The sequence below is a fragment of the Diplotaxodon limnothrissa genome, linkage group LG14 (assembly GCF_057381915.1).
Source record: "Diplotaxodon limnothrissa isolate DT_005_m linkage group LG14, D_limnothrissa_male_GT1.1, whole genome shotgun sequence".
NCBI classification, from domain to species: Eukaryota; Metazoa; Chordata; class Actinopteri; order Cichliformes; family Cichlidae; genus Diplotaxodon; species Diplotaxodon limnothrissa.
Window position 1 is genome coordinate 15,904,271 of NC_140609.1, and position 25,238 is coordinate 15,929,508.

Consider the following 25,238-nt stretch of genomic DNA (forward strand, 5'->3'; position numbering starts at 1 on the left):
AGAATTATTTATGCCTGGTGATTCACCCGTGAAATGACTGAATATAAGGGAATGATGGAGGAGTTGTCATCTCTGCATTGGTTCTTATAAAAATATATGTGTGGACATCTTCCTGTGGCCTGTTATTAGCGCAATGATGAGACACCTGTACTCCTCCAGCATCCTGCAGTCCCTCCGTGGAGCGGATGGGGTGATGACAGGAAAAGGAAGGGAGGGCACAGCGAGAGGCAGAGGAACAAGTACTGTGATGGAGATGGGAACAGAGAGCGTAAATAGAGACTGAGGGGAGGAGGGTTGATCTGATTGAGACTGTGTGCTAGGGACAAACGTTGTTCATTAGAGATAATTGCCTTTCTCCGTCGACCCCCTCTCGTTTGATTTTCATTTTGTCCTGATTTGCCGGTTCATTTCCCATGTGAGTGAGCTCACATACACATGGCCTTCTTACCTCTCAGCTCAGAGTGGTAGATAAGGAGCAGGGCTAGAACATTTGTGCCGTGTCATACAGACTGACTGGCACAGTTTGGACAGTGTTGCAGTTTATTTTGCTCTGTGCACCACCATAATAGATTTTTAAGATCGAGCAATCAAGATGTGAATGAAGTACAGACACTCAGCTTTAATTCAAGGCCTTTAAGAAAAGTATTGCATTACGTATTTAAGAATTACACCCATTTTATACACAACCCACAATTTCTAGGGGTAATGGTTATACACACTGTAGTGGGAGACCACACCACAACCAAAATGTTTGTGCCATTTGGGGTGGCTCGAATGTCAAGATACTGAACCCCGAGTTATATTGAAAAAAAAAATGCTTGTATGTGTGTGTGAATGGGGTCACTAACAAACTCATCGCCTTTGAAATGGCGGGGACCAGGTCTGTGACCACTCGCAGTCAGCTGCCATCTTCAGAGTAATTTTGGTGCAAGTCAGCTGATATAGTTGCTGCAGAACTGCGATTTAACTGCAAAATAGCATAGGCACTCAGTGACTGTGCTTTTATGTTGGAACACAACAATAGAACCACTTGGCAGCAAGTTGACTCAAACCCCCTGATGTGTAACAGACGACTTGCCCTCAGTCACGTAGTAATTCAGAGTAAATTCAACATGTTGGCAATCTGTGTGTTTATAAATTAGACAACAGTTATTTCTGGCTGAGTGACTGCATTCAGTCCAAGTTGGACTGATTGTTTAGAGAAAGCCTGCCTCCCACCAGTTGACCCGTGCAATTTCCTTGCAAGTGAAAGTGGTCGCTACTACTTCCAATCGGTCTCCAACAGCAAAGTGATTAATGCAATCAGATTTTTTCCAACTTGCAAGGTTGGCATCTTTTTTTCACTCAAGTGTGACTAAGCTGTTAGATCAGAGGTGTCGAACTCCAGGCCTTGAGGGCCGGTGTCCTGCAGGTTTTAGACATCACCCTGGGTCAACACACCTGAATCAAATGATTAGTTCATTACAAGGTTTCTGGGGAACTTCAAGACATGTTGAGGAGGCAATTTAGCCATTTAAATCAGCTGTGTTGTATCAAGGACACATCTAAAACCTGCAGGACACCGGCCGTCGAGGCCTGGAGTTTGACAGCTGTGTGTTAGATAATCGATCAAAGGTGCAAATCCTAAGTGACCTACTGATGGGAAAACAGGGTAGGTGAGAGTAGCCAAAGCTGAAATAACCCAAAAGTTAACAAATGGATAAAATAATAATAATTTAGATCATTTATGTAGTTTCTATATTTTAATTTTGTTTAAAAATAATACAAATTTTTTACCAGAATATTCAGAAAGACTCTTAAGATGAAGTCTTAGATGATTGCAACAAGCTGATTGACCCTCACACCTCCACCACCTTCCTCACACTCACTCAGAGTATTAAAATTGCTCAACCACCACTGACGACTTATTAGCAACCTTAAAGCGCATTTTCAAAGAGGTGAATATACAGAATCAGACTACACAAATCACAATTATGTGAAATCTTCTTTATTCCACACAGGCAGCAATTCAGTACAATGAAACCCGCACTTTTCTGTATCAAATATAACTGGTGTACAAATGTACAAATATTCAGTATTTATTTTACTATACATTGCCCAGCAGACTAGAGAAGCTGCAGTAAATTAAGAGTAAATTCCCATCAGCAGTGGACATGAAATAGTTCTCCATTAAAGGCCATGCTGAATGAAGCTTAAGGATCACCAACTGGTGTGCTCTTCTCGCTCCCACCTCATCAAAAATGATTTTCCAAATGTAAAATGACCTAAAAAGACTTAGGAGAACGGAAAGGCACATGTCACAGTGAGCAGCTTCACCAGAAGTGGCTTACCGATTGGCATCTGTAATAATATCCAGGATATTTTTTTTAATGCACCAATGTATCAGCTTTACAAAACTGGTAAGGATCACGATAACACAGACTTTTAAAAATCAAAATTTTGCACTTTTTATGATTGTCAGAGTTCGTCCTATTAAAAAATAAATAACAGAAAATGACATTTGAGTTCTACCGTGATTACAACTGTCTGCATGAAACATATATATATGTATGAAGGCCTGATCATGACATCAGAATAAACATGCATCCTTTACACACACGCGCTCAAACAAAGCACTTTGATAAACAAAATACATTCTCTGCCTGCTCTTAAAAACAAGAACTACCAGGCAGTCAGGCAGACAAGAAAGTAGACGGAAAATTAAATGAATAAAAATTATATAAAAACTATACAGTATAGATCTCATTTACACCCACCAAATTTTGTCCATTTCCACAGTGTCAGCTGATCCTTTCAAATCTCAGAAGTGTTTGAAATATTGTCCCCCATCTTCTGAGCATAATATCCCAGTTTTCTCTCACTGGATGGCTGGTGCTATTCCTTTGGGATTCAAGGGAAAGAATGCCCTGATTGGTACTATAGGCAAGCTTTAAAAAACAAAACAAAAAGGCACTTCTACATTTCTGCCCTTTGATCGTTTCCCTTGTCTGCATCCTCCTCCTCTTCCTCCTCGTAATTCACGTCCTCGTTATTCTTGGCATCATTTCTGTGATCCCCGTCCATTCTTGACCCTTCATGGTTTTTACCTTTATCCTGGAAGCGAATTACAAGCACACAACCTGATTTAATGACCAGGAGTCATGTAAACACGATCATTTCAGACATTTACAGTTAGTGTTTGCCTCCTGTGCAGCGATGCATGAATGAAGCTTAGATCCGCTGAGCTCCTGTTGCAGAGGAGGTAAGTGGCAGTATGAACTATAAGTCTATCAATGTGATTTTTTTTAATGAAGTCTTTTTTTTTGAATATATTAAACATTAAAGATGATAAATGATAATCGCTCTAATCGGTCTCCAAGGTCAGAAGTTACAGACCAGCTGACAGTGAGGAGTCAGATGTCTTTCTCAAGGATATTTCAGCTCTGTGGACGGCTGGTTTTCAAAAGGTTTCAATGTTTTGCAGACTTTATAAAGACTGAATAAATATCTCAAACCAATTAAAATACCACATAACAGGAGTATTAAGGCTTATAGACTTTGTCATATATTGAGACTTCCTTATATGTCAAATTAAATCAAATGCAGGCGAACACACGACACTCCGACTGACTCGACATCCTATCTTTCTCATTTACCGTGAGCCACATGGGCCAGGGTTTACATTACAGAGACAGCACAGTGTGCTCTGACACACTCGAGCTACACACCAGTGAATCCCTGCACAGGTGAATATATTTCTGGATGTGAACCCAGAACATTTCGCTGTGTGCACCTCGACCGTTTTCCTCCAGGAAAGGTTTCAGGGTGTGATGTTACTTGTGAGGTGGAACGGAACCTGATGTGATGATGCTGGGAATAAAAATGAATTCCACATTTGTGCAGGTTAAATGGGAAACGGGAGGCCTAGGAAGTAAAGCGGATTGTGAGGTTGGTGGTTTCAGCTGCAGGGAAGACTGCATGAGCAGAGAGTAAACTTCAAGCGATGTGAAGAAAAATCTTTAACTCCTTGACCAGTGGAAACACCTTAGAGTATTTTTTAGTTTTAAAATAACCATCCTGTAATAGTAAAGCCATTGAAATTGTTATTTAACAGACAGTGTGTCGTAATTCTTTGATCTAAGGACGATACTTTTCTGTCTTAACCAAGCAGCAGCTTTAACGGGAGTGCAGTACTTCTAATGACCAGTAGATCCTGATTTCAAAAAAAAGTAAGCACTGACATCAACAAAGCCTCCGATTTTCTTTTTTAAAAAGAGACTGTATTTTTAGATCCATCACATTAAGGTGTAGGTTTAATGTCCAGGCAATAGCTGAATTTAAAGATAATCTACATAGTCGCAGTACCAAAATGGTTAGCGAGTGACTAGACTTGCTTCCAGAAGGGACTTTGTTTGAAAGCAGGAAACCCATTACGTTTTTCTTATTTCTCTTATTTGTGCCTCCTTGTCTCCTCGGCCCTCCTGGAAATCATGCCTAGATGAGGAGGGCAGAGGAGAAAGGAGCTATAACCCAGGATACACAGGTCTTTTAACCTTTATGGCAAACAGCAGGGGATGACTCTTTAAACGTTTGACCTTTTAAAATCACACGTTTCAGTTATTTAAGATGATTAAACCATGTGCATGACTACATGTCACATGTAGTAACATTACTCCATGTTCAGAATTTCATCAAAAATGGCCTAGTTTAAAAAAAAGCTCATGTACTTGGCCTGTTACTTTGACTTCTTTCCCCTTGTGACTTTTCCTCACCGCCTCCGATATTTGATGGGAGAGGAATCAAGGAAATCTCGGAATTGAGAAAAGGAGGATTGACTGCTTTCCCACAGAACATACCTGGTCTCTGTTCTCTTTTTTATATTGATCCTCTCCCTCCTCATCTCTCTTCTGTCCACCAGCTATGTCCTCCTGGGCCTTCAGGACAAGAAAAACCACATTTACGAATTGCAACATGAAACTTTAGTCACGACACTGAGATGCAAATGTATTGCAGCATTATATTATACTAAACCATATTCATTTAGTTTTGATAGTCTTACATTCAAGTGTTTTGCACCACTCTACTATCACTCAGTACGAAAGGCATGTGTGTGAGCATGCACGTTACCTCATCTTCCGCTTCCTCCTGGTACTGGTCATCCAGTGTGTCCTCTTGCTGGTCTGGATTTCCAGCTATCTGAATGCACACAAATCACAGAACAAGTTAAAACAGGATATAAAGTTTACTTTTCATCATAGATCCTGCGGTTTCTCTCTCTCACTTAATATATATTTATATTAAGGTGCACCTCGCCATGCAGTCTGGCTATAAACATTTTTGAAACAATGGGTCTCTCTGAAGAGCTCACTGAATGATTAACATCCGCACAAAGCTCAGCACTTTATACTGTATAGTGCATCTCTAGTTCTCAAACTTTCATGGCTTGCTTCAGTATGCCATTCTGAGCTCTGTATGTGTGTGTGTGCACGAATTTAGTCTGAAGCTGCCAACAAGCCCCTCCTCTTCCATTGTTGGCATTTTCAAAACCTCTAATCATCTTCCTGTTCAGCCCGTAATGTTGCTGTAATGTCAGTAGCTGCGTGTGCAGATGCTGAATACACTGTCGCCTCCCCTGACTCACCACCAGTTCCTCCTCCACAGTCGGTTTGAGGTTTTGATGCATTTGAATGTGCTGGGCCGGCGCTGCAGGCTCCTCTTCCTCTTCAGCCGCATTTTCATCTGCTTCGGCAGCGCGGTGCGGCAGCCGGGCGTCCTCGGCCTCGTCAAACTCATCCTCTCCCTGGTTGTTGGGGTCGTCCTCAGGGTTCAAGTCACCGTCTATGTCACCCTATAGCAAAATAACAAATTTAGAATAAGAGCTGTGGATATGATAAAATGAGTATGTTTTTGCTGGAAATAAAACTGTCAACCTGTCAGTTTCCTGTAATGTTTTATTAATTCTCTGGCTAGTATTCAGAAGATTTACCAGCTCAGTAGGTTGACAGACAAGTGCGGATAGAGAGGGAACAGATGAATATGGAAGTGGGCTGGGGTGATTAAAGAATCGATGTTCTGATGGATGGCTGAATGAGTGAATCTTAAGCAAGCGAATGAGCTGGGAGGACAGAGAGAGCCCGAGGATGTTTTAACAGATGGAGCGAGCAAGACGGCAAGACAGACAGACAGACATCCACCTGCTGATGTGGCGGCACTCTGTGATCCGTCTCTCGATTCTCCTCCGCCTCCTGCTCGTGCAACATATGAACGTCTCTCTCTGTTAACACACAGACGCAACACACAAACTAAATCCACTACCATCAACCGGCTGCTTCTGTGAGCTCTAATGATTGAAGGGAATATTTGTGCAGTGAGAAATATGGAAGACGTTTTCCTGCAAATCTCACCTTCATCAACCTCAGCGTGACCGTCGTCTTCTCGAATATCATTGTCCACATTCTCGTATTCAGTCCTCTTCCTAATAACCGAGACGAGTACAGTGCAAGTAAGTACAGGCACGTGTTCTTCTGTAAAGCTATTTTATTAATTCATTTGGAGAAATGTAATAAGAAAATATGCCGCGGTTCAAAGTTTACTACTCGCTGCGACTGCTCCGTTTCCTTAAAACCTGACCTCTCGTGTTCTTCTCTCAGGATCTGCTCCCGTCTGTCGGCCTCCCTGTGCTGCTGCTGCTCACGTTCCTGCTCCACCTTCAGCCTCTGCTCCCTGTCCTTCAGCACCCTCTCCCTCTCGGCCTGGAGGGCCTCCTGCCGCCTCTGGATCTGCCTGCCCTCCTCTGCCCTCTGAGCCTGCAGCCGCTGCTGCTCCTGCTGCTGCTCATAGGCTGACTTTAGATGCTGAACCTGGGGGGGCACCTTGTGCTGCAGCTGGTCCTCCGGATGCAGATTCACAGGAGGATCCTGAGAGAGTTATAAATACAAGAGAGAGGAAATATCATGTAGAGCATGAAAAAAGTGAATTAGAGCTCATCAAACGCACTGAATTGATGCCAAGTTTAGATATAAATATAAAGCAATCTTTGTGTGTGTGTGTGTGTGTGGGGGGGGGGGGGGGGGGGGGGTTCTCCATGTTTCCTCAATAAAGCTAAAAACAAAAACAAAAAAAAAACACTGCATAAGCAGAGTCACACTGAACTAACTAATACCAGCAGGAAACAGACGTCCACTTCAAGATCTGTTTAAACCCTGTTTGGATAAGATCTTTTAGTCTAAACCACTGCTGACCATCTGTGGCTGGCGTTTCCGTCGGTCCAATGCGTTCTCATTCTCTTCTTCATGTTCTGGCTCCTGCTCTTCCTCCTGCTGCTCATCCTGTAGCTGGTCTGGGTCCTCCTCCAGCTTCTGAGGCTGTCCAGCTTGGGCCATCTCCTCCTCTGCCAGCTCCCTCCTCCTCTCTGCCTCTCCCTCTCTGTCCTCGTCTTTCTCAGACGGGGCGTGCTGGGTTACAGTGGAGTGGGACTGGACCTCAGAGTGGGCGTGCGCTTCATTGGCCTGGTGAGCCAACCGAGTAGAGAGCCATGAGAGAAATCTTGAGATCTTTTGATATTTACAGTAAACTTTTTGTCTTTCTCAATAAAACAGTATTATTACTTCATCCCAAAGAATCCCAGATTACCCTTGAATCAGTGTTCCAGTGAGCCTGCTGATCTTCATGTGCGTTGGCTTGTGCATGTTGTGCCATGCTGGGCGCCTTTTGCAGGGTCTCCTTGAGCTGTTTGTATTCATTCACCTGTGCCTAAAGTGAACAAGAGAAGAGAAAGGCAAAGATTAAGAACACATTTTTACCATTACAAAATTAAGTAAACCTGTTTAACTACTCGCTAACAAAAATATCTAAACAGCCAATCACATGGCAGCAACTCAACAGTCCGAAAAAGAGAAAATATTCAGTGACTGACAACTGACAGTTGGCAAAACACGAGGTGACTGGAAGGCAACAGTAACTCAAACAACTACTCATTACAACCAAGGTATGCAGAAGAGCATCTCTGAATGTGTTCTACAGCTGCAGAAGACCACACCAGGTTTCACTCCTGTCAGCTAAAAATAGGAAACTGAGGCTACAGCTCACACAGGCTCACCAAAACTTGACAATAGAAAACTGGAAAAACACCGTCTGGTCTCACAGGTCTTAATTAACGCTGCAACATCTACACATTTGGGATGTAGTGAACGGGATCTGCAGCAACTGTGTGATGCTGTCTCTGAGGAGTGTTTCCAGCACCTTGTTGAATTAATGACAAAGCATTAAGGTGGTGCAACCCTGTACTAGCAAAGTGTATCTAATGAAGTGGCCAGTGAGTGTGTATATATTTATGCAACACAGAAGCCTAAACCTCTTCTTCCATGATAAATCATTTAGAGCTGTGGCCTCCATCTTTGCGCCGTCTTGATTCTTTTAAGAAGCAGCTGAAAACTCATTTATTCAGACTGGTTTTTAACCAGTTTTGGGTTTTATGATGCTATGTTTTTATTTTCTGTATTTTTTATGCTTGTCTTTATTGTAAAGCAGTTTTTGATCTACGAAAGGTGCTATATTAATAAAAATAAATTAAAAAAATATAGCAAAAACAACCTCCTGTACAGCCATTAATTAGCTTCCATCTTTTTTTTTTAAAAAGGAAAGAAATAAATGAAGCTTTCCCTGCGGCGATACAGATACTTTCTTTCAAACTGTCCGTTCAGTTTTGGCCCTCGTACCGTTAAATCCTTTTATACGCGCATACTTTCAGAACAGGCCAGAGGGTTAAATTCTAAAAATTCTTGCTAAATTCCTCCCTCGTCCCTTCGTCTCGCTCCACTCCCTCCATTATAGCTTTCTGGCTGATTGGCTGCAGTGTGCTTTAGATGCACTGCGCTGACAGCCCTGACTAAATCAAACCCCCTGGAGTGAAGGAAAGAGCGTGTATGCATGTGTGTGTGTGTGTCCAAGCAAACGCACTGATGGAAAGCAGGCCAGGCTTTAAAACAAATTAGTAAATGCAGACAGAAAGAGAGAGAGAGGTGGGGGAATTGAGAGAAATGAAAGTGAGTATCTATCAGCAGAGCTCAGTGTATTCAGTAAACTGTTCAGGCAGTTCAGAGGTCACTCTTAAGGAGAAAGACAATTATAGATTTGCCAAAAAACACACAAACCCCCCCTGCCTACGGCATCAATCAGCTGCTGTACTCAGTGACTGCAGTAAACCAGGAGGCTGAACCCTTACCTGAGCTGCAGCCAGCGCACTCTTGTGGTCTTCCAGCGTCAGTGCGAGGTGATCGTGGGCTGCCTTCAGGTCCTGATGGTGGATCTGAACAAGCAAATCCGACAAAAGTGAGCCAAGGAGCCATTCACATTTATGACAAGAAAGAAAAAATATATCTGTGCAGACATACAGGAGGAAGAAAAGTAAGAAATGTCCAGAGTCTTTCTCACCTGGGCGTCCTGTAGCTGCACGTGAATGTCATGATGGGCTTTCCTCAGTTGTTTATTTTCCTCTCTTAGGTTAACAACACTCTCTGCCACCGCAACAAATCAGAAATAAAGAGAAGGAAAAAAAACAAACATGTCAAACAACTTCTCCTGCAATAACTTTCCAATTATTACAACCAGTCATATTAACTCTTACTTGTCTGTCCTTATACTCCATATTACCAACATTTGAATATTTTATAAAAGCAAATTAAATCCACGTTTGTTTTCACACCATTCAACTGTAAAATATGACAAAATCATTTTGCAGTCCAGAAATGTGAAAATAAAAGCAATTTTACATGCAGTATGTCATTAAGTCAGGAGATGGAGACAGAGTAAAAGTGGAAAAAAATCACTTATACTCAAAATATGACACGCTGACGGCCCTGGATACTAGACAAAACTGCCAGAGAGTGCGAGCTTGGAATCATGCTGACGGATCAATGGTGGGAAAAAGCTGTCCTCAGTCATAAACTACACCCAGGTTCTCATACAGTTGTCCAAAATGTATTAATGGACCAATGTGACAGATGTCATGGCAGATGTTTTATTCCTGCTGTAACCTGCACAGGTTTTAGACTGCTCCTTCAGGAACACGCGTAAGGTTCAGGGACCTGGATGAATGTGGGCTTTTTCATTGCTATTATTTGTGGTTCCACTTGTTCCCCTGAAGATCATTTCTCTGCAATACAAATTTTTCTCTTTTGCATCTCTGTTATAGTCGTATCCTAGGCTCAGAGACGTGATGTCATTTGTCGAGCTAGAAAAGATCAATTTTACAGTAAAAGGCAGCTATATAAATTAACGAGAATTAAAATCCAATGTAAAGTGAAGAAGGCTGAAAAACGGTCACATCCAGGAGAAATCACTCTTGTTCACCAGCACTAGGGCTGGGCGATATGACCCAAAATTCATATCTCGATATTTTTTAGCTGGATGGCGATATAAGATATATATCTCGATTTTTTTTTTAAAGCCATAAGTTAAGAACAAAAAGAGAGTTCTTAGTCACACTGTGTCCCAGATGTCACACGGGCACTTTTATTTATATACAGCGTAGATGTACATGAAGAAATTACTCAAAAATAAATTATCAGCATTTATTAAATAATCATGGTCCATAAATAAAAGAAAACAATGTTGTTTTTGTGCATAACGAAAAGCTCACAATTGTGCTGTGAAAATGTAAACTAATAGACGCTGAGCGTAATAACAAAGAGACAGATTTCACAGCTGCACCACGTCTCTGAACAGGTGCCATTTGTGGTCCTTATACACACACAGTACGTATCACTCCGCGAGGCTCCTCCTCGGTAGCCGTAATCCTCCGTGTCACTACCCGATCTGTACCGGAAACCCGATCGGTACCCCGCATGCGCGAAAGGTTTCTACTTCCGGTCGTAGCGTTTCACGATAGTTATGGGTCAGAGTATCTGTTAAGATGTTAAGAATAACAAGTATATCTTAAAATGTTTGCAATAATGAAGCATTTCAGTACAATGTAGACAAAAACGAAAAATAAAAAGAAAGTTACGGATCAGGACTCTCCGATCCTTACTGCGCATGTGTAAAGTCTGACCGTACAAATCGGGTCTATCCGATCCGTACCGCGCATGTGCAGATGTTTTCTTCTTCTTCTGTTCGTTTAATGGCAGTTTACTCCCCAGTGTACGAGGATACCGCCACCTGCTGACCGAGCGAATAAACCCTATTATAAACTGAATTATCGTCATTACAAACGTGTGTTAAATCTGATTTAGCGATAGTCGAGCGTGTTTATGCTTGTCTGTGAGGAGAGGATTGTTGGAATAGTGATGATGATGTGCGCTATCACTGTCAATTGTCAGTAAACACTTCATCTGGCTGATGAATCTACACGTGAGATATTACAAAGTCTGCATTATTAACTCTGTAATTAGGCGCCATTCTTCTTATTTTACGGCGCTGTTGCTCAATCGGGGGACGCTCTCTGTTGAGGAGAAAAGCATGAATTTCTTTGTATACGGATTATCCATTGTCTAAATGTCCCGGGCAGTCGAAAAGAAGGCAGAGCTGTTGAGAAATGCTAGGAGCTAACTGGGCGCTAACCGCATCATTCAAATATATTGAATGTCGCAAAGAGAGGAAGTGACGTAAGATTTGCGCATGCGGGGTACCGATCGGGTTTCCGGTACGGATCGGGTAGTGACACTCCGACAATCCATCAAGCGGTGCAGCTCCGTAGCTTAGCAAAGTCATATTAAAACATTTTTTGACAGATTGCTGAGCGCTGTGTACCACATAAAATCGGTTCGCGGTCAGTAAGCACAACCAGAATTCATACATAAGGCGCACTGTCGATTTTTGAGAAAATGAAAGGATTTTAGGCCGTGCAGCCCCTCCTGGCTGCATGTCGTTAGCGCGGTTAGCTCGCTAACACGTTGACGCCGTCCAGCCCCACGCACGGGGCCATCCGCGGTAACTCGCTAACGGAGATTTTCCGCTTTCATCTTGTCATTGCCTGCAGGTGAAGCTATGGGGGAGGCGGAGTTGTGTTCAGTGAAGGAGAGGCGAGGCCGAGTAACGTTGCGTAGAGACAAAAGTGGACGAAAGAGAGGCAAACCTGCGGCTCCACAAGTATAATTATAACGTAACATAGACTATATCGATATAAACGATATTGTCACATTTTATATCTCGTATGAAAATATATCGATATTTTTAAAAACTCGATATATCGCCCAGCCCTAACCAGCACATTAAAGGGTTCGAGTTCAGGAGTACAGTGTGACTACATGGGTCACCATAAAAAGCATGACAATATGTGAACAGCAGGTCATTGCATTTGACCATATAACTGATGTTAGCACTATGGTGATAAGAAGGCCCAAACCATGCCCTGCTAATGTGGAAATCTAATTCATAAAAGTTCTTTATCATTCTGTGCAGTTATGATGTCACACAGACTCTGATGTTAATGACTTTGCTAAATACTGAAAAAAGTTCGTCCACCCCGCTGCGGCATTAGCTCATCAGTTCATCATCCGGATGAGCTAATAATAAAAGCTAACTTTCTTACACTCATATTTACATTGTTTCATTCAGTGTTTGTTTGCAGAAACCTGGCACAAGTCATTACCTTTGAGCTGGGAGACTTCTATCTCTTTGGCCTCCTGAAGTTTATCGTAGCGCTCCTTGTGTTCACCCAGCAGCCGGCTGTGATCCTTGCCCTGGACTTGGTGCTGCTCGTGCAGATCATAATACTGCCTCTTCAGGTCCTCGTGCTGATTCTGAAGGAAAGCTCTTGTTACAAACATAACATCAAAAACTACAAAAAAGGGACAAAAGGCCAGGAAGAATTTGTCTGTTTGGATAAGAGGAAGAAAGGTTAAATATGAGGATGTCTGTGTTAAAAGGAAGAAGAAAACCAGAGGATAAGTGAGTGTATCTATGTGTGTTTTGGGCTTCTGACCTTTAACATCTGATGTTGGACTTGTAAGGAGTTGTATTTGCCGTTTGATTCTTGCTGTTAGAGGATTTTAAAAAAAAAAAAAAAAAAAAAAAAAAGAGAGATAATTGTTTGCACACAAGTTCTGCACAGATATCTCAAGCAGACAAAATAAAGAAGCCAACTAACAAATAAAAAAGCAACACTGTAGTGTACAAAAGATACCTTCTCTCTGTTCAATGATTGCTGCGCTTCGATCTTATAAACCAGATAATCTGAAAAAGACAAAAACAACAGAAAAGAAGCTAATTGAAACCAAATTTACACTTGAGATTACAATTTAAATAGATGCACTATTTTGCAGAAATTTTTTCTTAAATTTAAACTCAATAATTATGTTGTCTTAAAAACTGACTCTACTGCAGTCTAATATTTACTTTAGCACAAACTCCTCAATACGGACAAATTCCTTAAGTCGAGACTGAGTGTACATGCTACTTTTCTCACCGTCTTTGGCCTTTTTGTGCTCCAACCTCTCCTTCTGAAGACTCTTCTCCAACCTGGAGCGATGCTCATACACCACTACAGGAAACATGGAGGGGATGAATTAAGGGAAGGATTAGTGAGTGTTTGACATCTATCTGGACCAGCAAACCAAACACAAAGCTCCAATACCAACACTTGGACTGCAAAAACAACCTCAACATTAGTCAAGTGAAGTGAAGTGAAGATCCTTTTGGCAATTTTCTTAGCAAACTAGCTTGACGTAGATATCTACAGTCTACATCAAGCAATATTCAAAGCATGGGGAAGTAGGTCAGTGCAGGAGCAAAGTATTCTGGGTAAAATTTGACTACATACACACCGTCATTCTATTGCTGCTAAGTATGCAGATATACTGAGAATACATTTGCAAATAGAGGTTTACATACATTCATGAGCACGAATGTCTGATAATTTTGGTCTTTCTGTGATTTCTTTGAACTCTTCTTTTCCCAGCACATATCTTTAACTTTTTAAGGGGCTTTTAAGTGTAGTCGACAAAAAACAATGAGGTTGGGGCTTTGGGAAGGCCATTGTAGAAGCTTTATCCCTTACAAAAACAGTTTTGATGCATGTTTGGGATGATTGTCCTGTTGGAACACAATATTCCCTCAAAATTTAAACTTCCTAGTAGAGATGGCACGATACCACTTTTTTATGTCCGATACCGATACAGATATCATAAATTTGGATATCTGCCGATACCGATATGAATCCGATATAGTGTTTTTTAATCAACAAAACTGTTTTTTAAATATCTTGCTGCATTTTGTATAAGTTCATACTCAAGTTTAAAACAACAACTACACTAAAGCTATTCTGTTATACCTGTATGCAAAAAAAAAAAATTTCATAGTTCAGCAATACTGATCAATCTAATAAACTTAAACCTACACCATCCTCCCTATTCTGGTATTTTAAAGAGTACTTAGCATAAATATTAAGCAACCTAACTAATAGGGTTCCAACTCCCAGCAACAACAAAAATAAATAAATAAAAAATAGGAAACCACCCCTCAATATTAAATAGATTCAACATCTTTCTTCAACAAAATTGCAGACTGCACAGATGGTACCTTCCCAAAGGAAAAAGTACTATATCTTACTAGGGTATATATATTAGACTTAATAGTCACTATATACAGTAATTGACTTCTATTCATTTTACATCAAATTAAAACTTTGGGTGTCAGATAATTATTTATTAAAAGCTAGACATTTTAAATGAGAATAAGAAAGAAAAGTATGTCTTTGTGCCCCCTTTTCCCTGTTAATGCCCTATTGGCCCCCCTGGCTAAACTTTGCTAGATCCGCCCCTGCACAGTTACCAGCGTCAGCTACGTAGAAAAAGATCCTCGAGTAGAAAGTAATATTAAATAAATTCTAACAACAGCTTATCAAGCTTAAACGTGCTGCTGTTGTTCAGCCGCTGGTTTCCTCTTTCTGGTGCAAAGTGGGCCAAAAGTAAACTAGAGACACGAACTCGTGACAGAAAAGCCGATCAGCTGATCGTTAAGCAGTTTCATGATTGAAGTAGCAGCAAGAGAGAGAGAGAGGCAGTCGCTCCATATATTAGTTGTTAAGCTTAACGCAGGAATGCTTTACAAATATTCAGAGATGGACTTACACACTTGCTTTACTTCTCTCGGGGATAACTTTGTCGGAGATGAAATGCCAGGTTGCTAGCGAAGCTCCAAATGCTATCCAGACCACCGACAGGTCCCGCACGCCACAGCCGCTCTATCACGTGATGCATACTGCTCCGACGTGCTAACGTTCTGAGGTGAGTTACGGCGTGTTGCAAGTTTTGTGAGGTGCTTTCGTGATATTTAATGGATCGGATCACATTTTTTATTTTTCTCCGATATCCGATCCAGTAATTTAGGTCAGTATCGGACCGATACCGATACGTAATATCGGATCGGTCCATCTCTACTTCCTAGCTGTTGATCTGAGGTGAAGTTGAAGAATTTAGATGTTGTCAAACTTCCTCATTATCCCATCCACTTTCTGCAAAATACCATTACCACAGGCAGCAAAGCAGCCGCACAGCATAATGCTACCACCACCATGCTTGAAAGCTGATACAGCATTCCTAGGTCTTTGTCTTGTCTCATCATAAAACTTTTCTCAGCAGTTTCTTTATTTCTTCCCATACTCTCAGTCTATGGCGATTTGGCAATTTCTAGTTCATGGCAGGCTTGAGCCTTGCTGGTTCCTGGGTTGTTTCTACAATACAATTTTAGATCTTCAGTGAGTTCTTTGGACTTTCTCATTGTTCTGAATATTGGTCAAACCAATAAGGTGTCAAACAAATCTGTTCTATGCTGCAGAGAGAAATTACCAGTAGTCAATTGTGATCACTACTGAGGAGTTAGCGCTTGACCATGGCAAATATACTGTAGAACTGTCAGCACTTTGAGTATATGTATATATTTAAGACAGTATGTATAATTTTGACATTGTGTGGATTAGAGAAAATCCTAAATGAAGTCACACTTGTTTTTTTGTTCAAGGAAATTATTAAAAGTCCCAAATTACCATGCCATTCATGTCCTTGATAAGTGTATGTAAACTCCTGACCTCAGCTGTATTTGTTAAAAGAATATGAAAAGAATAGTCTTATAAAAGTCTTATCCTCTTCATGCTCTAAAAGCTTGAGTACCTGTTTAGATTCACTTCTTACCTCTCCAGCTATCCTCTAAACCAGCGGTCCCCAACCTTTTTTGCGCCACGGACCGGTTTATGCCCGACAATATTTTCATGGACCGGCCTTTAAGGTGTCGCGGATAAATACAACAAAATAAAACTAGTACCGGTACCGAAAAAAAGAAAATTTATTCATAACACACGTGAAAAGACCCAGGAAAACCGAGTAAACGATAAAAACGATAACAAAATAACGCTGAAAACCGATAAAAACCCTGAAAACTATACATTTCACACCTGAGCCTCAACTCTCGCGGCCCGGTACCGGTCCGAGGCCCGGGGGTTGGGGACCGCTGCTCTGAACTCTCCATAATCTCCCTATTCCTCCCCATTTCATGATCCTCATCTTTTCTAAATCAGAGAAACAAAAAGCAACCCGACTGTGAACAAAGCAGCATAAGTAGTCCTCGATCACTGTTAGCAGTGCAACATACTGAGAAATGTCAGGTTTATTTCTTGCGAGTCAGCTTTGGTCAGTTCTTGAGGCAACTCGTGAAGGCATTTTCTAACTTGGACACATTTTCTAACTTGCCATTAACCTCAGTTTATTTTTTCACTAAATGCATTACATCTATTTAACACATTTCAGTAGGAAGCTACTGACAACTGGACAGCGTCTCACGTTGGAATCTGACTGTACCGCTATTAATTTGTTCTGGTCAGGTTTGGAGTCTTCACACACCCCTGTTCTCTGCTGCCTGTTGGAGCGGGGGGGCTAGGAGGAGGAGTTGGCCGTCTGATTGGGGTCTGGAATGTGGGGCCTCCCTGCTGCTGCCGAGCCGGGGCAGTCTGCTTCTCTCCACCCCAGGGAAAAGGGTAACACTACCTGGGTCTGGGTGCAGTTTCCCCTTCCAGGGGCAAGGGTACCTAGACCCGGGGCTTAGAGTACGCTTGGGGAGTGTGATTGTGTGTACAGCGTCTCTTTATGTCTGTCTCCACGTTGGGTGATTGCATATATATATTGCATGTAATTCCATATGAGAGCATGAGGGTGGGAATGGATGTTTGTATCTGTGTGTGCCTGTATGTCTGTGTCTATATGTCAGGTCGGGTATCAGACGCCACCTCTCTAGGGACATCTCAGGCCCTTCAAGGTATGGAGGCCTATCTCCCCCCACCACTCCCCCTGCCAGTGGCAGACGCCCTCAGACATCGGTGCATTGGTGGTTCTTTGTGTCCGGGGATGGGCGTCTGGGTACCCACCGGCTCACTCCGGGGCTGCTTGTCGGGGCCTGGAGCTCGCTCGGGCCACTTCAGGGGTGAGGTGCCCTCGGCCTGGGGCTCGGTCACTCTGGCACAGCTGGCTGCCGGCGGAGCTCACGGGCGCGTCACTGCAACCCCCCCTGGCTTCTGCTCCGCGGCTGCTGAGTGACCCCTCATCTGGGACTCTCGTCAGCTCTTTCTGGGACAGTGGCGCGGCTGCCCCTCTGTTGGTCTTCCTGAGTCTCTTGTGTTCTGGGGGCCTCTGGATGTCTGGAGCCTTGATCTCCTCCATACCTGCTTCAAGCCCTGGAGGACGGGGCTGTGGCCCCCCCACACCCTCTAACAGATCATTACATGCTCACAGGTGTACACACGGGTGCTCACACACACAAACTACACCCTTTTTGGCTCCTACCTCAAAGCACACTGTGCGCTGTCGATCTGACGTGCTGCACAATAATGTTTAATATTTAGTATTTACCGTTACATTCCCATAGATCATCGTGATGTTGTTTATTCTATTGCTCTTTTTTTCCTGCTTGTTTTCTCTTTTTTCTTTCTCAACAGGTGATCCAGGTGATTGATACATGTATTTTTTGTCTGCTTATTTTGTTGTTTTTTGGGTTTTTTGCCCTTTATCACCGTTCCTCTTCCCCGCTGTTTTTCTTTCCCTCTTTCTTTCTCCCCTTTCTTTTCCCCAGTCAAGTCTGTCCCGTATTTAGCAGGTTAAAATAAAATAAACAATAAAAGGCGAATCAAATAGACCAATACGGCAAGGCTGGGTTGGTCGATTTGGTAAAGTTATTCCGTTGGGCATCTTTCTTTGCCTTTAGACAATAATTCTGATGGCAAAAGAGCCAAACGGGACAGGCAAAAAAAAACCCCATTTGTTCTGGTCTTCAGGCAGCATGTGATTTAACTGTTAAAACAAGAACTCTGAACATTAAATCTTCACTTATTCCTTTCCACTGGGGGCTGGGCAGTGAAACTGATGATGTGGCTATTCTTCCCTCTGAGTGCCACCTCAACAGATTCCAAGATAACTGTTCGCTACATCTATATTTAGTTTTAATATCATGAGGGCAGCAAAAGGAAAGAAGGATAGGGGTAAAAGAAGAAGGGACAGGAAATTAACAAGAGAGTAAAACGAAGCTCAAAGAAACTGGAAAGCTGATCCTAACAGACCAGCGCTAGTGTAAATAAAGGTACCTAACTATCAAGAGGACAAAAAAACCTGCTTCTATCATATGAAAAGCCAATGTAATGACAACAAAAGTCACCCGCACAATTCAGCTCACCACGTTTTTACTCTCAATGTTGCTTTAAAGTGGTTATATCCACTTTTTTCATTATGCGTTGTGAGAACATTTTTTATGGCACTGGTGTATAAAAAGAAAATACCTTTTATGATTCTGTACAGTGTGCTCATTTGATTCCATTTAGATAAACAGTTCATGCTGCACCACTTGCTGTTTTTTTTCATGCAGAAGTTAAAGTAATCCCATCTGTTTCCCAACAGACTCTCTGGTCTTTCCTCATCGGATTTTAGAATACAATAAGTTTAAGTTGTGACTCGCATGTTATAATGCTGCCGGGATCAGTTCTGAATAAGTAGCATATAACGCTTAATGGCAGTAAAGCAGAAGTGAACAAACTTTCCCGAAGTTTCTTTCATCAACGCCTGATCAGGTGGTTGTCTAAAACCTCACCAGATTGGATTTTATTTCGCTCCTCTGAGGCGTTGAACCTCCTCAGCAGTGCCAAAGATGAGGCTATGTTTTTCTTAGATGAGCTCAGCTAGGCTACACTCTCACTGTGGGCCAACTGGGCTGGGCTAGAGCGACAAACAACTGGAGTCTAAAGCTTAATTTATAGCACTGTACTGATTCCCTGTAGAGCTCAGGCCATAATGAGTGATGTTGTGGTTTGCATTTATACTTGGTTTCCCATCACGAGAGAAACTAAATTGTTTGTGGTCAACTCAGAGCTAATAGATCTCAAACAATTGCTAACTGTACTGAAACACGGTACAGAGAAAAGATTTCAAAACAGACTCACTACACGTACTGTCAGGGGCATGAAAAGTGCCTTATATCTACTGGCAGAATATTATGTACTGTAATAGAAGAGTGATCGAGCAATGTGCAGATGAATTTACATTCAAAGAAGCAATGAGTATCACATAGGCCTGAACCTTAGCCACCTAAAAACAAATAGTGCTGTAGGTCCAGAATATAAACACACAAAAAACAACTTCAGCTGTCAAAAGTCAAAAACCAAATGTCATAAAAGCATACAAGGAAAGCAAAGACAGCACAATGGAGAGTTTTCATTGCTTTTGAAAACCTGGATCCACTACAAAGAACTTCTTTGTATAATATGACTTCTGTCTTCTCTGCCACGGGGGGGGGGGGGGGCTAAAGAATAAGCAACAGCACAAATAAAAACCAGAGCAGGCCACATAACTGGCTGTTCCACATTTTTTAATACTCTAAGTGGTTGTAGCGCACAGTTACAACATGTACAGGTGAGTCTGCAAAGCTCTGCTTAGCATCTACACACTTCACTGCTATCGTGGGCCTTTCACTTAGCATGTACATATATACATGCAACAGGCTTACAGCAAAGAGAGAGCAGCTACAGGAGGAGGGCCAATAACGCAAACATACAAAGAGCTGCTGGTGTGTGCTACAAGTGTGAAATGGCCACAGACTGTTGACTCTTTTGTTGTTAGCTGTCTCCATGCTACATTAGCTCTGCTGTTGGCAGTGTTGGTGGCACGTGGCGTAGTAAACGGAGAACAACTCAGAACTGAATTCACCGACCTCACAGTTCAGGCCACTGTCACAGATACAGCTTTTTGACTTACGATCAATCCGATATTTGATCCAAACATCAGATCGGGGCATCTCCCCATCAGACCGATGAAACACAGTGTGGTTTGAGCGTAGATAAGAACAAGGGGGCCTTCTATGGTGGTGACATTTATTGACCTACTGGTTTAGATGTGGCGAGGATAAGATCAGTTAGATTTGGCTCAGGGTGTTGAAAAGGAAATGTGGGCCAGGAAAAATTTTTTCTGTGGCGTTTTTGTTGGTTCACATTCCTACTTCCATTGTGTATACACACATACACACCAGACATACAAACACAACAGACCAATTAGGTTTAGGAGTGAAGTTCAACACAGATGCATGTCCCAAGAATCTAAAAAGTGTTGATTGAATATTTTATGTGCGCTGGAACTAACTGTCTGCTACTAAGTTTTGCAAACTTCAAGACTAATGTCTTTGACGGGTAACCTGTTTTACAAGTCACTCTTTGTTACAATCAGGTCAGGCCTTACAGGGGCAGGAACTCAGAAAGACTGTGAGACACATGACCTGATCCAGGAAGTGATATTAGGTCAAAGAAACACGGCATGTTTGCGTATTTACTCCCCACAAGATTTTCTTTTTCATCAAGTTTGTTTTTTGAGTCTACAGGTAACATTGAAAGGATGTAAAATATGTTGATATCTACAGTTCACATTAATGTTCTTGAGCTACTTGTAAACAGAGTAAAATAGTGTACACAGTATATACAGGCCCTCGATCAGCTGCAAATTTACAACATCAAAAGCCAAAGAGCTAAATATTGCATGTCACCCATTGTCACTATCAAGGCCTCAAACTGTAGATGTTAAGCAAGAATGTTGAAACATTTTGGTTTCAAAACTGCAGCTTCTCAGCTCCCAAAAGCTCACCACGTGTTGTTAAAAGACGACGTGTTGCGACAAACACGCAATTTCTCGAAACGTGTCAGTGCCATCGAAGCTCGCGCTCATCAAAATGAGCATCAAAACAAACATTAAATTTTAAATCTTAAATATTTCATGAGCTCCCATTTGCACTGCTCTCAATTAAATACAGGATGTAGGTGATTAGTAAATAACAGCTCTCTGTTTCTACTGACGCTTTTACACGCCATCCCAACTTCTTTGGAAATAGGGCCGGTTGTTAAATCACAGTGACACATTTGTCAGCGTGCACGCATAACCACAAAGTGCCTGTTAAAGACTTAAAGTGCTTTAAATGACTGATGACTGCCAGCCTGTGGCTGCAGTGGATAACAGGGAATCAATGTGCCTGGCTCACAACCCTCACATTGCCCCCACCCCTCAAGCTATAACCAACCTCTAAATATAGGGCCAGAAAAACAGCAATCTGTAGTCAGCTGTGGTTGTCAAGTGGCTTTGTGATTGGCTGAACGATGCACTGTTTCACAATGATAGTTATGGGTGTGGCGCACAAGCAGGAGAGAGCTGAGCTACAGGAAGTTGAAATCTACATAATGTATGCTGGTACACTGCAGGACCCTGTTATGGATGACATCACTGGATGTGATGTAATCTGTTGCCTGAATTTTTTTTTTCTTTTAAGCTTTTGCATTCTCAACGATGAACTTTTAGCCTAGGCCTTGTAAATATACCTTGTTAAAAAACTTAGTGGATTCCTCATACAGCACCCTATACTGTCATGACACTACAGAAGAATTAGCAAGGTCTATACCTCTAAACAGTCTCCTGTTGCAAATTGATTTGCCAGTAGAGCAAGGCTTTATTGGCACAAATCCAGCAATTATTTGGAAACACCTTAAGCATAAAAAATAGCAGTAAAAGCTTCAATGTGTGGTCCTGAAAATCAGTAGATATGGACTATATCTGCTTTCCAGTAAATAGAGACACACAAATACGTTCACATTAAAAGACCTTCATTGCATCTTAATCTACTAGCAGCAGAAGGGTTTTATTAAAAGGCCCAACTTCAGGAACTTCACCCCACTTTCACAACATTTTAACAATCTTGTTCGGCAGTACCCTGAGTGCTTCCTCCATATAAGCGTGCGTGAACATGCTGCTGTGCTGACAGGATGTGAGGTTTCGGGCCTTGCCATTATGCCATGAGTTTAAAATTAGCCGATGGGCAAAGAGCCCGCTCCTACATGGCTTTTCAGAACAAGGTTTGTTTGCGCCCACATCAGGAAGCAAAGAAGTGTGTCAGGCTTTCAGCTCAGACTCAGAACCTGACAATGTAATCCAGCCTTTAATCCAACAATAAACAAGTACCGGTAAGCCATTTTTCCCTATTACCCATCGGTTTGCCATACCGTGAAGCTGCCCTAAATCTTTCACCGGTCAGTTCTAGAAGTCTGCATGCATTTGAATATGGTCCAGGGGGTGTTTTGTCTTCAAGGTAAAGAGAACTGCTTTGTGTTAAGTTTTGATGCTTTCGCTGACATAAGAAGATCCCTTTAGTCATTCTTCAGTTCAGGTCTGTGGAAATACATCCACCCCCCTGTAATACTGGTATAACCAGAAACAGAGTGGCGATATACTGTGACCATCTAGATATAATAGGTATACTGTATCTGGTATCAAGATAGGGGAACTCCCAGTCTTCCATAAGGTTTTGGGCACTTTTGTTAATATGGGTGCTCTTTACTCAAATGATCAGAAATGACAAGAAAATGTATGGATTTCTGTCAAGTAAGCTAACAAACTGTGCTGATGAGCGCATTGTCTTAAAGGCCACGTTTATAGCAGGAACTTGAGTATCACTATGTTGCTCATTACAGTGTTTAGAAGTTCCGGCAATCTGTGGGAAATTACTCCTTATTGCTCATGAACGTACAAGTTTAAGGCAAAATCGAATCTGATGTGATCCTCTGGAATAACTGGGGCACAATTGGGAATTTTCTCCAACGTAATGCTTTTTAGTTTCAGCGATTACCTGAGAGTCAAGGATGCCAGCATGGCAACAACATCCTGCACCATGGTGGCTAAACATCAAGAAAAACAAAAACAAAGACAAAATGAGCTCTAAGACTTCTAGGAATACAGCTAAAATACAGTGACTGCAACCAGCGCTTGTGTTGTAATAGCCTCAGTTGACCACAGCTGCAGGAAGTGACGGGGCTAATTTCACTTTGACTGCACCTCTGGAAAAACAAATGAACTCTCGTTAAAGGCAAATATGCTTTTAAAACATTTTTTTAAAAGGCAAATATGCTCATCTCATTGTCAGGAGATCAGGAGCCATCACCAGTTTATTGGCGGCTTTACTGAAGTATCATTTCTCTAATCCAGCTAGATCAGATGTGGCAGGAAAGTTAAGATGTTTCTGGGAAATCTGTCTCTTTTCAGTTTACAACTGGTTTTCATGGGGTCTCAGCTAATGAGTACTGTTATTACTGATTAATAGAGTGATTCGTTTGTCTACAGGACGCTTTTATCATTAACTATCTCAGATTGATCAAATTTCTCAGTTTTGCTGTGTGCCAAAGATCCAAATATTTAATTGACTATTAACATTACCAGTAAAGCACACAGTCTTTACAATAAAGCCAGGAATGTTGAAGACGGAACTTTTTTTTATTTTTTTTTTATTTAAAACCTTAAACACGTCTATACAAACATTTTGTAACCCAGTCTGGTTTTTAAGGTGCTAAATGAACGCCGAACTTAAGTTTGTTAAGTAAAGTAATATCAAGTCCTCCAATTTGTTTTAAAAGATGTAAGGGTGTTTCAGCATGTTCGACAATAATGACAATGCAGTTTTATCCACGGAGTCTGGCGTGACACGTAACGTCGTGTCAGCTGTGGACAAACATTCGATCACCTCTCCGCCCCCGTGTTTACCTTGGAGCTGTGCCGACAGCGACTCTTGGTGTTGCTGATACTTCAGTGCCATCGCCTCCGTCCTCTTGAGCTGTTTGTGCATCTCGTACGACATCATGCCCCCGTACATCACCCCGCAGACCACGGTGACCAGAAGGAGACATTGGAAGATCCTCCGCTGCCTCCGGGAGCACACCCCGTTTCCCATGTTGGACCCGCACCCCTCCCCGCCTTCTATGCGCGAAAGCCCCGTCTCTGCCGCTGGAAAGTTCCGACTCAACTTTTTCCCCCTCCCGGTGAGAACTGAGGAAACTGAGGAAACCTCCCCCTCCCCTCACACCCCGAGCATTTCCACGCAGAAAACACAAGCTACGTGCTAATACTCGCTTTCGGGCACATTATTGTCTTTTTTAGCAGAGCTGCATCCAAATCTCGACCCTCTCCCCCCTCTGCAACTTCAAAGTAGCCGCTCAGATTTTCGCCTGACTTACAGCCAAACTCTGGCTCTGCCTTCTTTTTAGCTCTAAAAGCAACAAAATAAATAAGACGGGCGAGTCCTGCGTGGGTCTCTCTTCCTCTCTTGCAGAGTTTCTGACGTGACTCGGGCAAGCTTACAGAGAAGTTAAAAGTTGGGTCCACGACGAGGCCTTCATAGCACCTTTAACTTCAGTTACGTGTCAGCCGAGCGGCTCCCTGCCATCCAACTGCAGCGCTATAGGAAGTCCCTCCTCCGAAATAATGGTAAAGTTCCCTGCTCCCGCCCCGTAAGTGCTGCTTTTATTATATTGGTCGCCAGAGAGCTCACTCAAAAAAGCAACGAGGAATGTGAAGGAGGAAAGATAGGACTTCCCCCCCCCCCCAAAAAAATGTAGCGTTTAATGAGGCTTAAAGTTAACTGTGAGTCTATAAAACAGAACATCACCAAATGCTGTTTCTTTCCTGGAGTTGCTCTGCCAGACCTTCACAGTTGCTGCTCGTTTCTGGGTCTCTCTGCCTTCAGTTTTGTATTTAATAATTGAGAAGCCTGCTCTGTTGGGTTGGGATCAGGTGATTGGCTCGGCCATTGAAAAATATCCAATTTCGCTGCATTGAGAAACTCTTGGATGCTTTGCGTCAGTATTATTTGCACCGTGGAGCGCTGTATGCGGTGGTCCTGAGAGGCCCGACTTACAAAAACACCAACATTTAATATGGGAATACTGCAGAAATACAGAACACAACGGAAGTTCAATAAAATACAACTGAAGT

The 25,238-nt window shown here is 42.2% G+C and overlaps 1 protein-coding gene across 1 annotated transcript; it reads right to left on the minus strand.

Annotated features, from left to right (window-relative positions):
- Window positions 1-2,007: 2,007 nt before the first annotated feature.
- golim4a (golgi integral membrane protein 4a) lies at window positions 2,008-24,681 on the minus strand. The gene is made up of 16 exons (XM_085370433.1): window positions 24,012-24,681; window positions 13,385-13,459; window positions 13,103-13,152; window positions 12,902-12,955; window positions 12,569-12,719; window positions 9,412-9,494; window positions 9,203-9,286; window positions 7,612-7,731; window positions 7,221-7,487; window positions 6,610-6,896; window positions 6,384-6,454; window positions 6,174-6,253; window positions 5,621-5,827; window positions 5,107-5,175; window positions 4,836-4,913; window positions 2,008-3,093 (listed from the first exon to the last, which is right to left on the minus strand). The coding sequence occupies exons 1-16, from the start codon at window positions 24,196-24,198 to the stop codon at window positions 2,956-2,958; spliced, it is 2,001 nt and encodes a 666-aa protein (XP_085226559.1). The 5' UTR covers window positions 24,199-24,681; the 3' UTR covers window positions 2,008-2,955.
- Window positions 24,682-25,238: the final 557 nt, after the last annotated feature.